The following is a 24,609-nucleotide window of genomic DNA, read 5'->3' on the forward strand; positions in this document are numbered from 1 at the left end:
TAAGACAATTTCACAGTAACCCAGTTTTAATTCTAACCATGGACATGAATAAATTTGATAGAGTTTCATGGAAGCATTTGTCAGACACAGTAAAACAATGGGGCTATGGATTTTTTTTGAAAACAAAGTTTGTTTCCAGTTTTTTTACCCTGATTAAATAATTGTCACAGAGACAGAGAATACTTATATTTCTATAGTTGAAACGGTTGTGCTAGTCTGACGATTCATGCCATTTCCAGTTTTCAGTTTGTTTGTTGACTATTATAGCTAGTATAATAGTCCCAGATTACCAGGGATTTAACTGTTATTGTTGTTTTATATAGGATTTCTAAGATTGCTCTAATATTCATGCCATAACAACTGGGACTATTATATCATGTCCAAAATAAAACGATCTTTTAACTCTGACCATCAGTGTGGACCATACATACCTTTAGAGATATATTAAAAACTGTTCTGGAAATGACAAAAAAACAAAAAAAAGAACAAAGAGCAAAAGTAACTGTCAAAGCATTTAAGGTGGTATGGGTGTCTTCCTCCATCTTGGATTGTAAAAAACAGAGAACCAAAGGTCCATATTTTCTATCAAGTTAGCAAAATTTGATCTAGGAATTCAGATATTTAATGTGAATTTCATTTAAAAGAACCAATTTATACGAATATAACTTATGAATATTAATATTTTTGCAAATGTTGATTATTTTTGTTTGTTTGGGTTTTTTTTGTTTTTTTAAATTGGCATTTTAAAGGTAGGTAACTCTAAAACAGTGCATTTTCTGAAGGATTCTACACGTAATTTTTTTATTTTGTATTTTAGCCGGAAAAAACGTGCGGTGACCCTATCTTTTCTTTTGATATTCTCAAAGCAGTGTCTGAAAGCTATCTTTTCCTTAAGTATCATACAATTCTATCATTTTGTTTAGTTTCAAATCACAAAATGGTGTTTTTTCCTGTATATTCCATACAAAATTTGTCGTTTTGTCACGTCCTGTAGCTCGAAAAAATGCGTGGTGACCTATCATTTTTATTATATTTTTCAACATATATCAATAGATACTACGTTTTGACAAAGTTTGAACAAATTCTATCATTTTTATTTTAGACTCCCATACCACCTTAAAACGTCATTTTATTCCCACAAAAATATATTTAATATAGAAAAGGCAAGCAACAGGGTAAATTGGTCATGATACTTGGTATTGGAAGAGCAGTTATATAGGCTTGTTGTCTCACAGGCATTGTTTTAATTGTCTCGCCGATACTAATGTCGCAGTATGCTTAATATAGGTATCATATACCTAACTGTTGCTACGAGAAACCTAATATAATTACGAAGTTTCCGTCTGTCGTACGTATGTTGAAGTTCATTGTCCTTGATCTTATATTTTCATGGTTCAACCACTGATTAAAATAACTGACATAACAATTTTTAAATCAAATGAATTTCTCACTTATTATGAGTAGTAGGATATTTAGATTTGGTTTATGAATTCCTTGCGACGCCTTCATGTCCGTCATACAGGATTCGCCAGACCTTGACCTCATTTTCATGGTTCATTAGTCAATGTTGAGTTTTTGTATACAGAAACATTTTTAGAGCTCAATTTATATGTTTTCTATATACCGATTTTGACTTTTAAAATTAAAGTTTTCGAACTTTTGTGTTTGGGTCTGTTTTTTAAGTACTATAAACAATAGGTCAATTGCATGGGTGTATGTCATGAATGTACGGTGTTCATGTCGTTGTAGGAGGTATCATCTGACATTTACCTCATTTTCATAGTTCATTGGCCAATGTTAGTCTATTGTTTTTGTTTGTTTTTCCAAATACTAAAAGCAATAGGTCAACTATGTTTAGTGTATGGTACAATTGTAAAATGTTCATATAAAAAAGAAGATGTGCCGGGTATGATTGCCAATGAGACAACTATCCACAAAAGACCAAAATGACACAGACATTAACAACTAAAGGTCACCGTACGGCCTTCAACAATGAGCAAAGCGCATACCGCATAGTCAGCTATAAAAGACCCCGATAAGACAATGCAAAACAATTCAAGCAAGAAAACTAACGGCCTTATTTATGTAAAAAAAATTAACGAAAAACAAATATGTAACACATAAACAAACGAAAACCACTGAATTTACAGGATCCTGACTTGGGACAGGAACATACATATTAAATAATGTGGCGGGGTTAAACATGTTAGCGGGATCCCAACGCTCCCCCTAACCTGGGACAGTGGTATAACAGTGCAACATAAGATCGAACTATAAAAATCAGTTGAAAAAGGCTTAACTCATCAGATGGACAAACACACAATTGGACGTGGCCGAGTACTGTCTGACAGTTATTATCTTACTTTGACCTCATTTTCATGGTTCATTAATCAATGATAAGTTTTAGTAGTTTTGTCAGTATATCAGATACTATAGAAGAAGGTTGGCTATATTTGGTGTATGGATTTTTTTGTAAGAGAGACGAAAGATACCAGAGGGACAGTCAAACTCATAGATTGAAAATAAATTGACAACGCCATGGCTAAAAATAAAAAGACAAACAGACAAGTAATAGTACAGAAGACACTATAGAAAACTAAAGAATAAGCAACACAAACCCCACTAAAAACTAAGGGTGATCTCAGGCAGGGTAAGCAGATCCTGCTCCACATGTGGCACCCGTCGTGTTGCTTATGTTATTACAAATTAAGTAAATAGTCTAATTCGGTAGGTCACATTCGTGAAAAAGGAAGTCATTGTAGTCACGACATAAGGAACATATCCGATATCATCTATGAAACGGTTATTCCATAACCAACTCGTGATGGCGTCCGTAAAATTTACGAAAGGATGATTTCAACTTCACCATTTGGAACTCTTTGTTTAACAACTTCTTTGTGAGTAGCAATCCTCTATCAGATAAATCATGATAGGAAATACAAGCTCGGGAATATCGTATCAATTGGGAGATATATATGCTCCGTATGCAGGCGCTGCTGGAACATAGAAATGGAAAGTTCACAATTGGGAAGCTGAAATCAATGATATCTTTTGTCTTAAAGTTTTGTTTTCAACCGACCCTCATTGTCACTTCTATATGTAAATCAAAATATGAGGCAGACTTAACTGTATCTGTAGTGTCCTTTATCTTTAGTGCAATGGGATAGATTCATAGTAACCAAATTTTGTATCATTTAGTGAGAGACCATCATATATATAGCGGGACGTAAAGTTGAGGGATATTGCTAACTTCTTATCTTTCTTCCTAAGAAGTTCTTGTATGAAGTCAGCCCCATAATTATAAAGAAACAAGTCGACAAAAAGAAGGACACAATTGGTTCCCATAAGAATCCCAACAGTCTGTTGAAAAACACGTCCTCCAAACGTAACTGTCAAGACGGTCAATCAAGAAATCAAGCATCTTGATAATGTCAGTTTCAGATTATTTTTTGTTTGAATCAGAGTGATTTTTAACAAAGTTGGGTTTACCCCCCCCCCCCCCCCCCCCCCCCAAAAAAAACCCAACAAAATACTTGTATTTACGTTCACCATTCCTTTTAATGAAACAAAGTAATACCAACTATTTCAATTCGTCTTTTCGCTTGGAAAGTATTAGTTTGTATGTCGTTTTGGTTTTTTTTTTAAATTATTTTTCATTTTGTTATCTTGTGCATATGTTCTTGATTACATGACCCGTTGTTGTGTGCACCCCGCCCCCCCTTCCCCTAATACCCGGCTTCCCTTCACTTATCACAAATCATTGATTTTACATTATTATATACCGTTTATTTGATTTTACAAATTACAAATTATAGATGGTGTAAAACGCCATGCAAGTATTCTACTGTTATTTTTGAACTCATATATGATATCATGTTATTCAAATGATCGGATTATGATGTAGGCCTAATGTTGTATTTTGAAATGATATTACATGATTATTTTTTTTTATTAAATATTGATAGAGATAAATTGTATTTGTAATTAACCTGTTCTTGTAAAAAAACATTCGGTAAAGCTGATTAAAAAGACGACTGCTTTACCTTACTTTTTTGAAAGGTTTTGCGGTTTTTAGTTATTTTTTCAAATAATCCTATCGGAGAACAATCTTTGTAAGCTTAGTACTAATCTAGATTTTGTACGAAAAAAACGAATATAAATAGCATTTTGCTTTACAGACTTTTTTATGCTTAGCACTAGACAGTTAACTCCCAAATTTCTTTTGAGTTTTTTAAATGCTTGGTTGAATAATAAATATAATAATTAATGGAATATGTGTGGAATTCTTAAACGTCAAACCAATTCCGTTGTTCTAGAAATCGAGTTTTTAGACTGATTGTCACATGATCAATATTTTCATCATGTGCCTTTGACTGTAAAGTGGCTTTCTTAGTTTATTCAGGAACATATATGTAAGATATACTGTTCTCAGGTTTATTGCATCTTTTATCTGAAATATATCAACATTTACATTTGTAAGACTTAAAAAGTGTTCAAATTGTGCATATTTAAAATCAAGGATTTGTATAGTTAGACAACTAACTATACAAATCCTTGTTAAAATCTATATATTTTAATTTTATCCTGTATAAGACACTTGATGAACTTTGAAACGTTAAAAGTACAGGGATGCAGGTTGTCCCCTCTAACTGGAAATCATCCCAAAAAACGAAAAAACAGGATCTATCGGGATCCCAATGATAAAAATACACACAAAAAAATGTATATATCCTACACGATCGACTTCCTGTTTACATTTTGTATATGAAATTCTTGAACAATAAAATAAAAGCAATATATATTTTCATTATGCTCAAACACTGATGTACATGTTCATATATTTATGGCTGTTGACAAAGGCTATGAATGGACAATTTTTAAAAGTAGTTTTCAGTTTTGAAACATGGTCTGTCAACATGGTCAAAGGGTACTATAAAAAATTCTTTCAGACCAATCACATTCAAGAATTCGTAGATTTGCAAATTATATTAGAATTATCTTATAAGATGTGATTTGAGAATACCATTGTACATGTACATCAACAGTTAAAGTTATTATGCAATAATAATCTGACATCCGTCATACATGAACATGTACAAATGATGTATATAAGGCCATTAGTTTTCTTGTTTTATTTTTTTTTACATTGTCTTACCGGGGCCTTTTATAGCTGACTAAGTGATATGGCCTTTGCTCATTATTGAAGGCTGTATGGTGACCTATAGTTGTTAATGTCTGTGTCATTTTGGTCTCTTGTGGACAGTTGTCTCATTGGCAATCATACCACATCTTCTTTTTTGTATGGTACATATTTTTAAGACTTACAAAATTTGAGATCATTGATCATGGCATGCTGGGAAGAAAACAAATTATCAAAAAGTACTCGAATACTCTTCATGATGCTCAAATACTACTAGAATACTTGTCATGATGCTCAAAAACTACTAGAATAATCCTCATGATGCTCAATAACTACTAGAATACTCCTCATGATGCTCAAAAACTACTAGAATACTCCTCATGATGCTCAAATACTACTAGAATACTTGTTATGATGCTCAAAAACTACTAGAATAATCCTCATGATGCTCAAAAACTACTAGAATACTCCTCATGATGGAAAACTACTAGAATACTCCTCATGATGCTAAAAAACTACTAGAATACTCCATGTACTCCTCATGATGCTCAAAAACTATTAGAATACATTTTGTACTTCTCATGATTGAAAACTACTAGAATACTCCTCATGACTCAAAAACTACTAGAATAATCCTCATGATGCTCAAAAACTACTAGAATACTCCTCATGATGCTCAGAAACTACTAGAATACTCCTCATGATGCTCAAAAACTACTAAAATGTTATAATAACTCCTCATGATGCTATTATTTCAATAACTCATCTATACTTTTACAGGTCAGTAAATTACAGAAATGACACAATTTCTCCTCTGCCTGTTATTAGTTGTGTTTGAAGTAGGAGATGCCTTAGATAATGGTCTAGCTCTGACACCACCCATGGGATGGATGCATTGGGAACGATTCAGATGTATAACAGATTGTAAAACAGATCCAAAAAATTGTCTCAAGTAAGTTCTCAAAGAAATCTATAGTACTTATAGGTAGCTCCCACAGTTCTCAAAGAAATCTATAGTACTTATAGGTAGCTCCCACAGCACTCAAAGAAATCTATAGTACTTATAGGTAGCTCCCACAGTTCTCAAAGAAATCTAAAATACTTATAGGTAGCTCCCACAATTCTCAAAGAAATCTATAGTACTTATAGGTAGCTCCCACAGTTCTCAAAGAAATCTATAGTACTTATAGGTAGCTCCCACAGTTCTCAAAGAAATCTATAGTATTTATAGGTAGCTCCCACAAATCTATAGTACTAATAGGTAGCTCCCACAGTCATTGTAGATATAAGATTCTATGATTTATTCATTGAACCAAGAAAAGAAGGTCAAGGCCAGTTGAATCCTTACAGACATACACCTAACAATGATTTATAACCCAAGTTTAACTACATTGTATTACCCTCATACCAGCATGAAATCTTAAAATAACAAATATTGACTTAAAATAAAAACAAATAAGTTTGATTGAACGGGTGCATTACATTGTACGTTTGCATGCATTTGGGGATTAAAATGTTTTACTTTAGCGGGCAGCTTTTGATTACATTTGTGCACATTAATTTTACAAATAAACTTAAGGTAAAAAAAGGGTAATATAAATACAAATATATGAAAATTTTAATTAAACATTAATTTATTAAATTTTCATAACAAATATGACTACAGATTATCAATTTTGAGAATACTTATTAATTTAATTTTCATATTAGATTCTTAATCAAAATATAAAGTGATCATGCCAAATCCCATTGAAGACTAAGACATGTAACTTCATTGCGATTATTTCAGAGTAGTTGATGGAGTAATTAAAAAAATATTAGATTTAAGAAATGAATAGACTTTCAAAAGCAATTGGCTTCAAATTCTTGGCACATAACAATGTGAAAAGATATGTACTATCAATGCTTTTACTTTTACTTTTTATTCAACCGCAAAATTTTTGCGGTCATATATTGGTATCACATCGTTAGCGTCGTCTGAACACAGATGGTTTCTGGATAATAACTTTTAATGTATTGATTTCTATTGACTTATACTAATTAGTATAAATAAAATTTTAACACAATGTTTATAACCACAAAAAGAAGGTAGGGATTGATTTGGGGGTTATGGTTCCATTGATTTAGGAATAAGGGGCCCAAAACATACATTTATCTAGTTTCAGGACAATAATTTGTGTATAAGTATTTCAATTACTCTGAAATTGTACCACAATGTTCATACCATCAAGTAGAAGTTTTGGATTTATTTTAAGGGTTATGGGGCAAACAGTCTAGGAATTAAGGGCCAAAAACAAGCATTTTTGAAGTTTCGGGACATTAACTTATGTTCAACTGTATGGATCTCTCTGACATTGTACCACACGGTTCCATATAATGAAGGGAAGGCTTGGTGTCAGTTTTGGGTTAATATCCCTGAAAAGTTATGAATAAGGGGTAAAAAAGGGCCAAAAAGAAGCATTTTTGAAGTTTCAGGTCAATAACTTTTGATGAACTGTATGGATCTCTCTGACATTACCACAAGGTTCCATATAATGAAGGGAAGGCTTGGTGTCAGTTTGGGGTTAATATCCCTGAACATTTAGGAATAAGGGGCGACAAAAGGGCCAAAAAGAAGCATTTTTTTTAAAGTTTCAGGTCAATAACTTTTGATAAACTGTATGGATCTCTCTGACATTGAACCACAAGGTTCCATATAATGAAGGGAAGGCTTGGTGTTAGTTTGGGATTAATATCCCTGAACATTTAGGAATAATGGGCAAAAAAGGGCCAAAAAGAAGCATTTTTGTTTTATAATTTACAGACAATAACTTGTGTTTAAGTGTATGGATCTCTCTGAAATTATACTACAAGGTTTCTTACTAAAAGCTTGAATTGAGTTTTGGGGTTCTTGCTCAAAGAATTTCTTACTTTGTTTTGTCAGTGAAAACTTGATAATGAGACAAGCTGATAGAATGGCATCGGATGGTTATCGTGATGCTGGTTATGTTTATCTCTCAATTGATGATTGTTGGATGGCTAAGGAACGTGATTCTAATGGAAGGTTACAAGCAGATCCCATTAGATTTCCAAGAGGAATTAAGTTTTTGGCTGATTATGTGAGTATTTAGATCTGTAGTCAACCATTTTTATGCCCCATCTACGATAGTAGAGGAGCATTATGTTTTCTGGTCTGTGCGTCCGTTCGTCCGTCTGTCTGTCCGTTCGTTCGTTCGTCCGTCTGTCCCGCTTCAGGTTAAAGTTTTTGGTCAAGGTAGTTTTTGATGAAGTTGAAGTCCAATCAACTTTAAACTTAATACACATGTTCCTTATGATATGATCTTTCTAATTTTTAAACCAAATTAAACTTTTGACCCCAATTTCACGGTCCACTGAACATAGAAAATTAAAGTACATGTTTCAGGTTAAAGTTTTTGGTCAAGGTAGTTTTTGATGAAGTTGAAGTCCAATCAACTTGAAACTTAGTACCCATGTTCCTTATAATATTATCTTTCTAATTTTAATACCTTATCATATTTTTTTATCCAATTTCATGGTCCATTGAACATGGAACATTATAGTGCGAGTGGGGCATTCATGTACTTTGGACACATTCTTGTTTATTAAGAAATAGTAATTATGTTTTAGGCAATAATTTTATCAATATGATTAATACCTCTTTCTGAATTTTATAACTAATGTTTCAAATTTGCAAATAGATTTTTAAAAAAAAGTAAAATCTTTGGAATTGCCCCTTGAATGAAGCTAATTTAGGAAAGCTTCTTGTATCTTCAAACAAAATGTAGATTTTAGTTAGCAACAAAACATTTTTACATACCTATGTCTTCAAAGAGATTTACTCATACTACAACAACCTGTTGATGGATAAGTTGAAATCTATTGATGATAAAAGTAAATTAAATTTTTATAAAGGACTTGAGGCAAATATAATAATCAAACCTTACCTCTCTAACCCAAACTTTGAATTTAGAAAATTAATTACAAAACTTAGAATCAGTGACCATTCATTATTAATTGAAAAAGGAAGGCATTTTAAAATTCCTCGCGTAGATAGACTTTGCAAAAAATGCAAAGTACTAGATGATGAGAAACATTTCTTAATAAATTGTTCCTATAATTCAAATATTAGATTAACATATTTTAATTGCATTATCAGAGAAAGTAATTCATTTGCTAATCTCACTGACAATGACAAAGTTATATACTTAACCCATCAACACCAACACAAGTGAATAAACTAGGATCCTTTATAAAAAAGTCAATGGAACTGAGGACAGGGGACCCTTTAATATTTACCTGAATTTGTGTATATATCTGTATATATTGAGTTACTTAGTTATTGTCTTTATTTGTTTTTGTTGTTGTTATATGTCACAAACTGTAAAGTTTATGTGGCAATAAAACTTTGAATTGAATTGAATTGAATGAATACTAAAAGCATGGAATTGTTTGACATATAATCTGGAAAATGAAAACGCTGCATATTAAAATATAACCAATATGAACAAATAAATATGTGACAATTTCATATGTTTTGGTAGCAAGTTGATAAAACGTGATCAGAAAATCACATAATATTTTTTTTGAATTTAGATAGTCTTATATAAAACATATTGTGAAAAACATAATATGACAAATACTTATGGCCATGCACTGTTGTTAGATTATAAACTAGAAAATAATACTTTTTCTCTATTTAGCTTCACAATAAAGGTTTAAAACTTGGTATATATGAAGATTTTGGTACTAGGACCTGTATGGGATACCCTGGAAGTGAGTTCTACTTACAATTGGATGCAGAAACATTTGCCAGCTGGAAAGTGGATCTTTTGAAGCTTGATGGCTGTAATGCTGACAGGAAAGATATGAAAAATGGTAGGTTAAAACATCATGTTACATGAGGACACATGGCATTCAGTGTAGACTACATGTATGTACAAACAGATCCATCATTCCTTTTTTCTGTCTTTTATAAATTAAAACAATTCACTTTTTTCCTTATTATACCTGTGGATAGAGTTTATTGAAAATTGTACTTATACCTACATTTTATTTTATTAATCCCTGAAGAATTCAAGCTGTTTTTTTGTACTTTAGTGAATGATTAAAAACTTCAAATCAAGTTTTTGTATTTTTCTGGTTGAAATACTTTTCCTTGAAACATAACAGTTTGACAAAGGAAATTTCATTAGAATTATACTTGTCTTAAGTAAGTTTTTAATGCCTTACGTAAGCTCTCCACAGATAGGTGTCAGTTTCAAATTTAGGATTTTTCAAACATGAAAGCTAACACTGTGTATCATCTAGATCAGTACAGCGTATAGGTAGTAACCAAGCAGACATGATCGATCTGACCTGACACAGTAAGAAAATCTTTGTTTTGTTAACATAATAGCAATGTGTACTTCAATCTAAACCTAATTGTTGTTTTAAGAAATTATTTGGTTGTAGGTGAATAATTATAGAAGTCTCATTATTTTCCAAAAACAAGAATGCTTACTAAACTTGTCAAACATTGTCAAAGAAGTTGGTGCATGTCTCTTCCAATAAAATTCTATATCCACATGATCTATTGCAACACTTTTTTTGATAGAAGGCCTCTGTGTGTGCGTAATAAGTATAGCTGTTTCATTAATTGGCATTGAAATCTTTCATACATGGTTATTTTTCAATATTTTATTCCGAAAAGAAGCATTGTGAATGATGTACAGTTTATATCAAATTATTTTTCTATACATCATACTCACCAGCGGCTGTACACAATAACTTTATTTTCACACTTGTTCATCATGTTTATTACCCAAAATGTTTCATGTAATGAGTAATCATAGGTTGATTTATTATTGGTAACTATAAATCGAATTTTTAGACAAATCTGACAACCTGTTGTTGGGTTGCTGCCCCTGAATTAGTAATCTTAAGGAAATTTTGCAGTTTTTGGTGATTATCTTGAATATTATTATAGATAGCTATAATACATGTATATATAGAGATAAATAGTAAACAGAAATAATGTTCAGCAAAGTAAGATCTACAAATAAGTCAACATGCCCAAAATTGTCAATTTATCCTTAAGGAGTTATTGCCCTTTATAGTAATTTTTTAACAATTTTCATAAATTTTTGTAAATTTTTGTAAATTTTTACAAAATTTTGGGCGCTGTAATTACTTGGCCAAGTTCATTATAGATAGAGGTATTTGTAGCAATAACTTATACTGAATCCTCTTTAAAATTCAGACCAGTATGTTATACTACCCAGTATTGCCCAGTATTACCCACTAAAACCCAGTAAAACCTGGGTTTTCCCAGTATTTCCCACTGGGCTGGGCAATACTCATAAAACCCGGGTTTTTGCCAACCCTGGCAAGAAGAATGTCCAGTAAAGTAAGATCTACAAACACATCATGATCACCAAAACACAATTTTGTCATGAATTTATCTGTGTCCATTGTTTAATAAGCACATAGACCAAGGTGAGCGACACAGGCTCTTGAGAGCCTCTAGTTATGATTTGTAAAGGTTTAAGAATAAGCTACTTTTTATGCACTTCCTACCCTTGAACTTTAATACAAAAAATGGTAAAATTGTATTAGTCGAGTTTTTTTTCTCAATGCTTGTTGATTTTAACTTGTATTTTATTTATTTGTGTATAATTATAAGCTATGGATCAAGTTTTTTTGCAGATGCCATTCTTTTCAAGAAATGATAAATCTATTTATAGGTTATGAAGCAATGGGTTTTTTCCTGAACAAGACTGGCCATCCTATTTTATATCTATGTAGCTGGGCAGCATACGTTTCTCCTTACAAAGATCTGGTAAAATTTAACTGCAACTTTGATACAATTCATATACTGTGAATTCATTTATTTTCGTTGGATATCCTGTACCAACGAAATCCACAAAAAATGGTATCCAACAAATGATGAATCCACATTATTCATAAGATTTTCCAAAAAAAAAGAAATTTATAATTGGCAATCTGGTGTTTAATTATCAGTGATTGTTATTCTATAGATGATAAAATAAAACTTAGTCAACTGATCAGGTGAATGCTTTAGTTCACAATGTTTTTCTTGTGTAACAATTTGGTCTCATTTATCAACCTTTCAGCTTTGTTTTATTTAAGATGTAAATATTGTCTTTGAATAATTGAGAGGGTAAATTAGAAAAAAATGTTACCCAATGAGCCATGTGTTAAACAAAGTAGAATATTAAACTTGTTTTTACCTATGAAAAAATGTCATTTTACATATAATAGTATAAAATTTACAAATGTTTAAACCCATAAATAAGAAAAACAATATCCAATTTGTTGACTGCAAAATTGTTTTTGAATTTTAGTTTGCAAGAAAGTACATAGTTGAATGCCTTAACATTTATACTTTCAACTGATATTTGATGAAAACTATTAAATTTCAGACTGATTATCCAGCATTTCAGAAGTATTGCAACCAGTGGCGTAACTATAGAGATATACAAGACTCATGGGATGTTATGTATGACATCATTGATTACTATGGCAACAATACTTACAATTTGTCAGCCTATGCAGGATCTGGACATTGGAATGACCCTGATGAGGTATTTTATTGCAAAAGATTCTTATTGACTTCAATATCATTACAGTTTCTTGCTCTCGTGGAACTTATCAACTAGAGCTTATTCATTGCAAAATAGAGCTTACTTGAGAAAAATAGGAAGTGTTTTTTTATGCACAAGTTGGATAATAGTATAAAAATAAAGAGATGTTGTAAGTTTGCCAGCGTGATAATTATACTTCACCTGAGATCAACAGATAGGAATGAAGCCAACTAAAGTCTTAGAGATGTGGTAAATTTACCAATGAGATAATTATAATTCACCTGAGATCAACAGATAGGGATGATGGCAACTAAAGCCTTAGAGATCTGGTAAGTTACCAATGAGATAATTATACTTCACCTGAGATCAACAGATAGAAATGTAAGCAACTAAAGCCGTAGAAAAAGGGATGGAGACCAGTGAAACAAATTAAAAACACTTTAAAACTCATATTATCACAATTTTTTGGAATTGCACTGGTTCAATTGATAGCATTGCAAAGGAGACGACTTTACATAACCTATGGTTAAGTTTTTTTTATTTGAACAATGATGTCTGCCAGGAACCTGTAATCCAGTGATGATGCCAAATATTGTATGTGCTTATCCCAATCCAGGAATCTGTAATCCAGTGATGATGCCACATATTGTATGTGCCTTTCCCAAGCCAGGAACCTGTAATCCAGTGATGATGCCACATATTGTATGTGCCTTTCCCAAGCCAGGAACCTGTAATCCAGTAGTGATGCCTCATACTGTATGTGCCTATCACAAACCAGGAACCTGTAATCCAGTGATGATGCCACATATTGTATGTGCCTATCCCAAGCCAGGAAGCTGTAATTCAGTGGTGAGGCCACATATTGTATGTGCCTATCCCAAGCCAGGAACCTGTAATCCAGTGATGATGCCAAATATTGTATGTGCTTATCCCAATCCAGGAATCTGTAATCCAGTGATGATGCCACATATTGTATGTGCCTTTCCCAAGCCAGGAACCTGTAATCCAGTGATGATGCCACATATTGTATGTGCCTTTCCCAAGCCAGGAACCTGTAATCCAGTAGTGATGCCTCATACTGTATGTGCCTATCACAAACCAGGAACCTGTAATCCAGTGATGATGCCACATATTGTATGTGCCTATCCCAAGCCAGGAAGCTGTAATTCAGTGGTGAGGCCACATATTGTATGTGCCTATCCCAAGCCAGGAACCTGTAATCCAGTGGTGAGGCCACATATTGTATTTGCCTATCCCAATCCAGGAACCTGTTATCCAGTGATAATGCCACATATTGTATGTGATTATCCCAAGCCAGGAACCTATAATCCAGTAATGATGCCACATATTGTATGTGTCTATCCCAAGCCAGGAACCTGTAATCAAGTGATGATGCCACATATTGTATGTGCCTATCCCAAGCCAGGAAGCTGTAATTCAGTGGTGAGGCCACATATTGTATGTGCCTATCCCAAGCCAGGAACCTGTAATCCAGTGAGGATGCCACATATTGTATGTGCCTATCCCAAGCCAGGAACCTGTAATCCAGCGGTGAGGCCACATATTGTATTTGCCTATCCCAATCCAGGAACCTGTTATCCAGTGATAATGCCACATATTGTATGTGATTATCCCAAGCCAGGAACCTATAATCCAGTAATGATGCCACATATTGTATGTGTCTAACCCAAGCCAGGAACCTGTAATCAAGTGATGATGCCACATATTGTATGTGCCTGTCCCAAGCCAGGAACCTGTAATCTAGTGATGCTGCCACATATTGTATGTGTCTATCCCAAGCCAGGAACCTGTAATCAAGTGATGATGCCACATATTGTATGTGCCTGTCCCAAGCCAGGAACCTGTAATCTAGTGATGCTGCCACATATTGTATGTGCCTGTCCCAAGCCAGGAACCTGTAATCTAGTGATGCTGCCACATATTGTATGTGCCTATCCCAAGCCAGGAACCGGTTGTTGTTGTTGCTATATTTGGTTTTCTGTCATCGCTGTAGTATATATCACATTACATGTTATCACCTTTATCAACAACCACAACCAGTTGAACATATTAAGTATAGTAAAAATTTAAGAAGTCAAGAAATTTCTGTTCAATACTGTTCATAGGCTTATTATTATATATTTTCACAATCTTCATGTCCTTTCTTGTTCTTTGGCAAGGTATTCATAATGGTTTAAGCTTTTAAGTTCAATGTTTGATATCTGTAGTGTTCTTATATAAAATTATGTTTTATTGACAGTATATTCATGATTTTGCACAAGGCTTAATGATCCTTCTAAGTATGCCTGAATCCATACTTTGATTTAGTCTATCAAACTGACTCCTTTCAAACAAGTGACACTGAAATTAATAGATATTGTAACTGTATTCCTAGATGAACCAGAAAACATCCCCTATAATGCAACCTTATTAGATCATAATTCTAATATTAAAATAGAGTGTTGTGACAACGAAATGCTTGATGTTTAATTTTTTTAAAATTTTTAATGATCAAAAGCTAGTGTTTAATTTTTTTTAAATTGTTAATGATCAAAAGCTAGTATTTAGAAGGAAATTTTGTTTTCTTCCAGTTAACATTACATTCAGGCTGCAGTTAAAGTTTTTAAACATTTATTGGATTCATAAACTATCCTGGATTTTTACCAAGCTTGGACAAAAGCTTCTTACAATCAAATGATAGTATCAACAGGAATATTCAGTTGATTTATTTCATCATTTTTGTTGAGCCTGCAATTAACAGAAACAGTAGGCAAGACACTGAGTTCCGTGGAACCCTTACGAAATTTTTAGTGTTATCTTTTGTTTTTACCATTTGCATTTGATTGCTGGTATTATGATATAGTTGTAATTTTATGTAAGTACTCTACTGACCATGAATCCATGTTGAAATGTATTTTATGGTAAGCCTAATTTTGTTTAATTCTCTGATATCATAAAAATAAAAAAGAAGGTAGATGACAAATTTATTAAATTTATTTGAAAATAATGTTAACATTGTTAGTGAATCTACTTATTTAAAAAAAATAGGAAGGAAAGATACCAGAGGGACAGTCAAACTCATAAATCGAAAATAAACTGACAACGCCATGGCTAAAAACGAAAAATACAAGCAAGCAATAGTACACATGACACAACATGGAAAACTAAAGAATAAGCATCACAAACCGCACCAAAAACTAGGGTCTATCTCAGGTGCTCCGGAAGGGGTAGGCAGATTCTGCTCCACATGTGGCACCCGTCGTGTTACTCATATTATAACAAATCTGGAAAATAGTCCTATTCGGTAGGTCTCATTCATGAAAGGGAAGGGGATTGTAGTTACGACGTAAGGAACATATCCGATATCATTTGAGAAACGGTTATTCCATAAAAGTCAACCAACTCATGATGGCGTCCGTAAAATTAACAGCAGCAACCCTCTATCAAGAAATTCATGATAGGAAATGCAAGCACGTGAATATCATATCAATTGGGAGATATATACCCCGTATTGAGGTACTGCTGAAATGTTGCTACTTAGAAATGGAAAGTTCACAATTGGGAAGCTGAAATCATCTCTTTTGTCATAAAGTTTTGTTTTCAACTGACCATCATTGTCAATTTCTAGATGTAAGTCAAGATATGAGGCCGACTGAACTGTATCTGTTGTTTCCTTTATATCTAGTTCGATGGAATAGATGCGTTCAACATTGTCACAAAATTTTTAATTATTTAGCAAAAGAACCTCTATATAGCAAAAAGTAGAGTTAAAAGATATTGCTAATTTCTTATTAATAGTTTCAATTTGCTTTTTTTGCAGTAACCTTTGAAAAAGTATAGACAAACTGAATATATTTGATTGTTTTCTCCATTGCTAATAATAGGAGGCTATGGCTTGAGTTTTAATCAACTGTTTAGAGTTCTTTTTGTCGCTCTGTGGCTAATGATAGGTGGATATGGCTTGAGTTTTTACCAACTGCATATACTAGTATTTGTGTTTGTATCTCTTTAGCTAATAATAGGTGGCTATGGCTTGAGTTTTAATCAACTGTATAAAGTTCTGTTTGTGTCTCTGAGGCTAATAATAGGTGGATATGGCTTGAGTTTTAATCAGCTGTATTTATTTGTGTTTATATCTCTTTAGCTAATAATAGGTGGCTATGGCTTGAGTTTTAATCAGCTGTATATATTTGTGTTTATATCTCTTTAGCTAATTGTGTATATTAATGATCTTGTTGTTATTTTTTATTTTCATTTTGTTATGTTGTGTCACATACTATAAATATGTAGTTTTATGGCAATAACGATTTGAATTAAATATAATAGGTGGATATGGCTTGAGTTTTAATCATCTGTATTTATTTGTGTTTATATCTCTTTAGCAATAATAGGTGGCTATGGCTTGAGTTTTAATCAACTGTATATATTTGTGTTTATATCTCTGTAGCTAATGATAGGTGGCTATGGCTTGAGTTTTAATCAGCTGTATATATTTGTGTTTATATCTCTTTAGCTAATAATAGGTGGCTATGGCTTGAGTTTTAATCAACTGTATAAAGTTCTGTTTGTGTCTCTGTAGCTAATAATAGGTGGCTATGGCTTGAGTTTTAATCAACTGTATATATTTGTGTTTATATATCTTTAGCTAATGATAGGTGGCTATGGCTTGAGTTTTAATCAACTGTATAAAGTTCTGTTTGTGTCTCTGTAGCTAATAATAGGTGGCTATGGCTTGAGTTTTAATCAACTGTATATATTTGTGTTTATATATCTTTAGCTAATAATAGGTGGCTATGGCTTGAGTTTTAATCAACTGTATAAAGTTCTGTTTGTGTCTCTGTAGCTAATAATAGGTGGCTATGGCTTGAGTTTTAATCAACTGTATATATTTGTGTTTATATATCTTTAGCTAATAATAGGTGGCTATGGCTTGAGTTTTAATCAACTGTATAAAGTTCTGTTTGTGTCTCTGTAGCTAATAATAGGTGGCTATGACTTGAGTTTTAATCAACTGTATATATTTGTGTTTATATATCTTTAGCTAATAATAGGTGGCTATGGCTTGAGTTTTAATCAACTGTAAATATTTGATTGTTTTCTTTGTAGCTAATAATAGGTGGCTATGGCTTGAGTTTTAATCAACTGTAAATATTTGTTTGTTTTCTTTGTAGCTAATAATAGGTGGATATGGCTTGAGTTTTAATCAACTGTATATATTTGATTGTTTTCTTTGTAGCTAATAATAGGTGGATATGGCTTGAGTTTTAATCAAGAGAAGTTACACATGGGAATGTGGGCTATGATGGCATCTCCTCTTTTTATGTCTGTTGATTTGGAAACAATTCGACCCTCATCTAAAGGATTACTATTAAATAAAATGCTATTAGAGATTAATCAGGACCCTCTTGGAGTTCAAGGTCAGAGAATATGGAAGGTAAGAGTTGTGTTAGAATAGAGAAGTATATATAAGAAGATGTGGTATGAGTGCCAATGAGACTTCTCTACATCTAATTTACAATTTGTAAAAGAAATTCACTGTAGCAATAAACCAATTTTCAAGACGTTTTGGTCATTAGCCTTCTTCAGTTTCTTATTTGTCAACTACACGGTAGCCATTTTCACTTTCATTATCATTAATATGTTATAGATATTTTCTTAGAAACTGTATATCGTCATAAACAAGAAACCCACTATAGGTCAAAGGACGGCCTTCAACATGGTGCCTCGACTCACACCTAACAGCAAGCTTTAAAGGTCAACTTTGATCCAACTATGTAATTGAATTATTCAGAGTAAACATGATCTTGAAATCAGAGTGAAATTGTAATCAATATTACATAATAACTATACATCAACATTTCATTTGGGTTGATAGAGAAAGAATGGTGCAGTGAATTGTTTCATAATTATTATTTGATATTATCACTATGAATTAGTTTTGAGATTAATTGAAAGTTATTTCATTATTTAACTCATTGTAAATTTATGGCAAGCCGTTGTGGAATTTATTCCCTATTTATTAAAATTAAAAATCATTTATTGATATTAATAAATGATTTTTTAATATTACAAAATAATTTTTTAATATATTACAAAATAATTTTTTAATATTAATAAATAGGGTATAAATTCCACAACTGCTTGCCATTCTGTCTATACATGCTATAAGGCAAAGACATTAAAGATTAACATATGTTAATAGAAAGGGTCCTGCAAATAATAAAAAGATGTAATGGTACTAAATTTATCATATAAAAAAAAGTAATTGCTGTTCTTCACCTTCCCAGTTGACTCCCCGTTTGGCTGTTCGAAGAGTCACCTATCCCTAAATTCTGGAGTATACCCTTTGATCAATATTACATAATAACTATACATCCATATTTCATTTGGGTTGATAGAGAAAGAATGGTGCAGTGAATTGTTTCATAATTATTATTTGATATTATCACTTTGAATAAGTTTTGAGATTAATTGAAAGTTATTTCATCATTTAATTCATTGTAAATTTATGGCAAGCCGTTGTGGAATTTATTCCCTATTTATTAAAATTAAAAATCATTTATTGATATTAATAAATGATTTTTTAATATTACAAAATAATTTTTTAATATAATTTTTTAATATTACAAAATAATTTTTTAATATTACAAAATAAATTTTTAATATTAATAAATAGGGTATAAATTCCACAACTGCTTGCCATTCTGTCTATACATGCTATAAGGCAAAGACATTAAAGCTTAACATTTGTTAATAGAAAGGGTCCTGCAAATAATAAAAAGATGTAATGGTAGTAAATTTATAATATAAAAAAAAGTAATTGCTGTTCTTCACTTTCCCAGTTGACTCCCCGTTTGGCTGTTCGAAGAGTCACCTATCCCTAAATTCTGGAGTATACCCTTTGATCAATATTACATAATAACTATACATCCACATTTCATTTGGGCTGATAGAGAAAGAATGGTGCAGTGTTTCATAATTATTATTTGATATTATCACTTTGAATTAGTTTTGAGATTAATTGAAAGTTATTTCATTATTTAACTCATTGTAAATTTATGGCAAGCCGTTGTGGAATTTATTCCCTATTTATTAAAATTAAAAATCATTTATTGATATTAATAAATGATTTTTTAATGTTACAAAATATTTTTTTAATATTACAAAATATTTTTTTAATATTACAAAATAATTTTTTAATATTACAAAATAAATTTTTAATATTAATAAATAGGGTATAAATTCCACAACTGCTTGCCATTCTGTCTATACATGCTATAAGGCAAAGACATTAAAGCTTAACATTTGTTAATAGAAAGGGTCCTGCAAATAATAAAAAGATGTAATGGTAGTAAATTTATATATAAAAAAAAGTAATTGCTGTTCTTCACTTTCCCAGTTGACTCCCCGTTTGGCTGTTCGAAGAGTCACCTATCCCTAAATTCTGGAGTATACCCTTTGATCTGTGTGATGATGTATAGAGTCGTCCAATTATAATACTTTATTATGAATCTGCAGCGGCTACTCTTCCTGTATGTTATATTGACCATTGGCATACTAGAAAAGTGCTTATATTAGTATAAATATATGGTTAGTATTGCCGCGCTTCGAGTTCATGCGTAACTCATGCCATTTGAATATAAATATATATCATTTAAATAATCATAAATGATAGAGAATTGCATTAACTTTTATAGTTCTAATTTAAATATTCAGTATGTAAAGCTATAGCTTACAAAGCTATAGTTTGTTTAAAAATATGCAGTGCAAACTATTTATTGTTAATCGTCAAGAAACATGAATATGAAATATGAATATGATATGAACGTGAAACATATAACACTGAAAACACAAATTATACAAACATAATATATTTAATACATGGAACAAAATAGATACATATACCTGGTGACATGTAGGCAATGAGTTTTGTCTGACCTGAACCTCATTTTGTGAATCATAATATTGATCATTTTCAACAACAACTTTTAATGATTAGAAATGTTTCTCAGTAACATATTAAATCCTATTGTAATATAAGTGATAAAGAAATTAATTTATTAGCTACATGTATTTTACACTCCTTTACATATGTAGAGACTTTAAAAAGAAATTAATTTATAAGCTACATGTATTTTACACTCCTTTACATATGTAGAGACTTTAAAAAGAAATTCTGCATTGAAGTTTCCATTCCAGCATTTAATAGATAAGCTCTTGTCATTTAATAGATAAGCTCTTATCATTTAATAGATAAGCTCTTGTCATTTAATAGATAAGCTCTTGTCATTTAATAGATAAGCTCTTGTCATTTAATAGATAAGCTCTTGTCATTATACTTAACTCGTTTTAATGTCTTATGCATTAGCTTTCTGTGTAAATTTTCACGGGATTTTTTCGATATGACATATCATTACTTCTTGTTTCTGTTATACTTTATGTGATATTGTATTCTTAAATTTCTCCCTTTCTGTTTTTCTACAGTATTTCACATATGATATTAAAACTTTAAATATGTGAATGCATTTGATTTCAGTTTAGAAAGTTTGAAATCTGGCAGCGCCCCCTTCACAAGGCACACTCCTATGCTATAGCTGTTATAAACAGTGACAATGAAGGTGTTCCAAGGACAATAAAGTTGTCATTATCTGAGTTTGGAGTGACTGGTTCCCCAGCCTTCAATGTTACTGATGTATTTGATGGTACCAGCCATGGTGTGGCACATGTAAATGATTCATTCATATATGAAGTTAATCCAACAGGGATATATATGGTTAGACTGGATCCAGTCATGTCATGGAAAAGATGAAAGAAGATTAAAAGAAAAGAAAATATACATTGAATGTGTGGTGTAAGAAGACAAACTGTATTATAGAAACTGTTGAGGGTTAAATGTTTCAGGTATTGTTTTATTGTATGCCACGAATGTTTCAGAATGCAAGACCTTGGGATTACTATCTGGTGGAGGGGGTGACGGTGTAGATCAAGTATATACAAAATTATATATCAGAAGGAAGAACACTATGATTCTTCATACCTTGTTGATGCCTTATATTACAAAGTTTCCTCCTGTCATGTCTCAATTGTACTTCACCTCATTGTTATGGTTCAGTGACGGCTTAAAATACTTGCTTATTATCAGTAATAGGAAAAGTATGCATATATTTGGTATACATGTAGGACTTGGAACCGTGATGGTACTCCAATCCATATTGGTCACACTAAAGCGTGTGGTCCGCATTAAAGTGCGTTGGTTAACACGCTGAAATGCGATGATGGCATTAAGATACTAATTTGTTGATTCAATAAAGAGCTATGATAGTTACGCTGAAGTGCGATGGTCTGCTTGTGATATAGACGGTACAAAGCAAAATTTACATAAGATGTTTAAATGAAATAACATTATTCAGATTTGACGAAAGTAGCTGCTAACCTCGCATTTGAAAGATCTTTTAATTTCTATTAAACTGAAATTAGCTGATTCGCTGCTGAGGAAAATAAAATATAAAGGAAATAATCCGTAGGAACCAGTCAGGTTAATTTCGACCCTACATATTGTGAAAATTAAATTAAACACTGTAACCACAATAAATAAGGCTAAAGTGATGGTGTTCTTACACATCAACTTGATATAATAAAAACATTGCTAATTAATGCTAGTAAGTCATTTCATCATTAAAATGTCCACATAAAATCGTATATATCATGCTTGAAGAGAAGTCAAATTAACTATTTATATCAAGACATTTTATTCGAACAAAAGGTTTGATGCATTCTTCCAAATACTGGTTAGTTCTTCTGCAAACCTAGTCCAGCCTTGTCCTCGGTGACAAGTACATCTGTTTGCTGCTTTGATATAGCTAAATATTATTGTAATATCCACCAGCACTAGTGCTGCTCAAACATGTTTCGGGACTTAAATCCTTCGATTGTTAATTTTTTTCTTCATTTCTTTTGTTCGCATCTAACTTTGATCTACAAAATCTATTTTCTTGCCTCTGAATCTATGTTGTATTTGATGTAACGTTGTATATGAAAACGTCCCAAAATATAAAAAAGTCATTCCAAACCATGGCACTTCAGCAAGAGAACCATCGGACTATCTACATCGCACCTCCGAGTCATACATATATAATGCTTAAACATGCCAATGTTTTATCTGACATCTACCTCATTTATAGGATAAGCAATCAATGTCAAGTCTGTATCTTAGATCATCTTAACTTTAAGAGTTTGACAGTCCCTCTGGTATCTTTTGCCCCTCTTTTTCTGACAGGCAGGTTTCATCTGACATTGATTTTCATTGTCATTAAACAATATCAAGTTTTCATTGTTATGTTTTTGTCTTAGGTACTATAAGCAATTGTTTGGTGTAAGAAATGACTCTAAGGTGTACACATCTGTCAGGGTTCATCTGACCTTGACAACATTTTTATGGTTCGTTGGTTAATGTATACTTTTTACAATTAGATCTGTTTCTCTGTTACTGTAAGCAATATGCTTACATTTGATATTTGTTGTATGGTATTATATAAGGTGTGCATGTCTGTCATGCAGGTTTCATCTGACCTTGACTTCATTGACATTGATCGTTAATAATAATAAGTGTATGTGATACTTGTAGTATAACTTCACAATACCAACTTTCAACATAAATGCAATCATGATAAGTAAAGCAGGCGAGACATTTTAGCATGTGCACTCTTGTGTAATTACTTATTTTCCAGTTCTACTTAAATTATGTATAATACTCATAATAAATTATTCAAGAACATATTTATAAAGAAAAAGAAAAAAAATATTTATATTGATTTAATATCTTAAAAAAAACCTGCATTATTTGTGACTAGTATTCATGTTACTCAAGTTTTAAGTTAAGAGGTTATGTTTGTTCACTTGTTTTTTGTACTGTTACTACTGGTAACATTATTGAATAATTGTTAGTTCATCTTAATTCCTCTAATGATTTTAATGCCTCTTTGTCTCATTCCAATTTTCACAGTTATTAATGAAACATTGAAAATTTACATCAAATTGTTTCTATCCGTCCTTCTTTTTCTGGAAAACGTGATGAGTTTTATTAGAAATATCTACATATGAAGATCTGAATTTTATCATTTAAAGTCATATGAAACGAGTGAGTGGTGAAAAATAATGTTAATCCAATTCTTGAACCAATGCATGTATATATCATAAACTTAGTCCTCTGTGCACGAACTTCTCATTTTTTACGCAAACGTATCGCTTAATCGTCATTTTTTTCTCTCTCTGTCTGTTATGATTTAACAAATATGGCTGCTCATTAAATGCTGTGTTTTGAAGCCGAAGTTTACCGATTGTCACCTTATAGTGAACAAATAACAAAAAGCATGGGTATTGAGCACGTGTTTAACATGTACATCAGATAATTGTTTATTTTAATGGCAGATCCATGCGTATTGCGATCACCGGATTTTTACGAGGAGGGTTATACTCGGGTCACTTTGCATACGGAAAATATGTCAGAAAATTGCTTCCTGGAAGGAAGCAATTAAAAATAAGTAAACTTCTTTTAAATGTAGAAAAATTAAAGAATTTCTTCAGAAAAAAGTATATGTACATAAGTTGTATAATGAAAACTATCCATTTAGTTAATAAAAACATATAGATATAGGAAGATGTGGTGTGAGTGCCAATGAAACAACTCTCCATCCAAATAACAATTTAAAAAGTAAACCATTATAGGTTAAAGTACGGTCTTCAACACGGAGCCTTGGCTCACACCGAACAACAAGCTATAAAGGGCCCCAAAATTACTAGTGTAAACTTTAAATTATGTCTAAATTTTCTTCATGCTTTCTCATTGTACTATTCTTTTCATTTAACAATTGAAGGCTTCTTTTTTGT

The 24,609-nt window shown here is 31.9% G+C and overlaps 1 protein-coding gene across 3 annotated transcripts; it reads left to right on the forward strand.

Annotated features, from left to right (window-relative positions):
* Positions 1-4,322: 4,322 nt before the first annotated feature.
* Positions 4,323-23,932, forward strand: LOC134697356 (alpha-N-acetylgalactosaminidase-like). Of its 3 annotated transcripts, none has more exons than XM_063559579.1 (8): positions 4,323-4,412; positions 5,921-6,092; positions 8,064-8,238; positions 9,841-10,015; positions 11,863-11,957; positions 12,562-12,723; positions 17,960-18,157; positions 21,260-23,932. In XM_063559579.1, the coding sequence occupies exons 2-8, from the start codon at positions 5,938-5,940 to the stop codon at positions 21,530-21,532; spliced, it is 1,233 nt and encodes a 410-aa protein (XP_063415649.1). In that variant the 5' UTR covers positions 4,323-4,412; positions 5,921-5,937; the 3' UTR covers positions 21,533-23,932. The 3 variants fall into 3 exon arrangements, with proteins under 3 accessions (XP_063415649.1, XP_063415650.1, XP_063415651.1); XM_063559580.1 differs by having other exon boundaries at positions 4,354-4,475; XM_063559581.1 differs by having other exon boundaries at positions 4,377-4,432.
* The last annotated feature ends 677 nt before the right edge of the window (positions 23,933-24,609 follow it).

Source organism: Mytilus trossulus, chromosome 14, assembly GCF_036588685.1.
Source record: "Mytilus trossulus isolate FHL-02 chromosome 14, PNRI_Mtr1.1.1.hap1, whole genome shotgun sequence".
NCBI lineage: Eukaryota > Metazoa > Mollusca > Bivalvia > Mytilida > Mytilidae > Mytilus > Mytilus trossulus.

Excerpts from the sequence above, each read along its gene's own strand:
- LOC134697356 (XM_063559579.1), top strand. The coding sequence starts at position 5,938 with ATGACACAATTTCTCCTCTGCCTGTTATTAGTTGTGTTTGAAGTAGGA. Across the intron at positions 10,016-11,862 it reads CAGGAAAGATATGAAAAATG|GTTATGAAGCAATGGGTTTT; the intron begins GTAGGTTAAAAC and ends ATCTATTTATAG. Across the intron at positions 11,958-12,561 it reads TTTCTCCTTACAAAGATCTG|ACTGATTATCCAGCATTTCA; the intron begins GTAAAATTTAAC and ends ATTAAATTTCAG.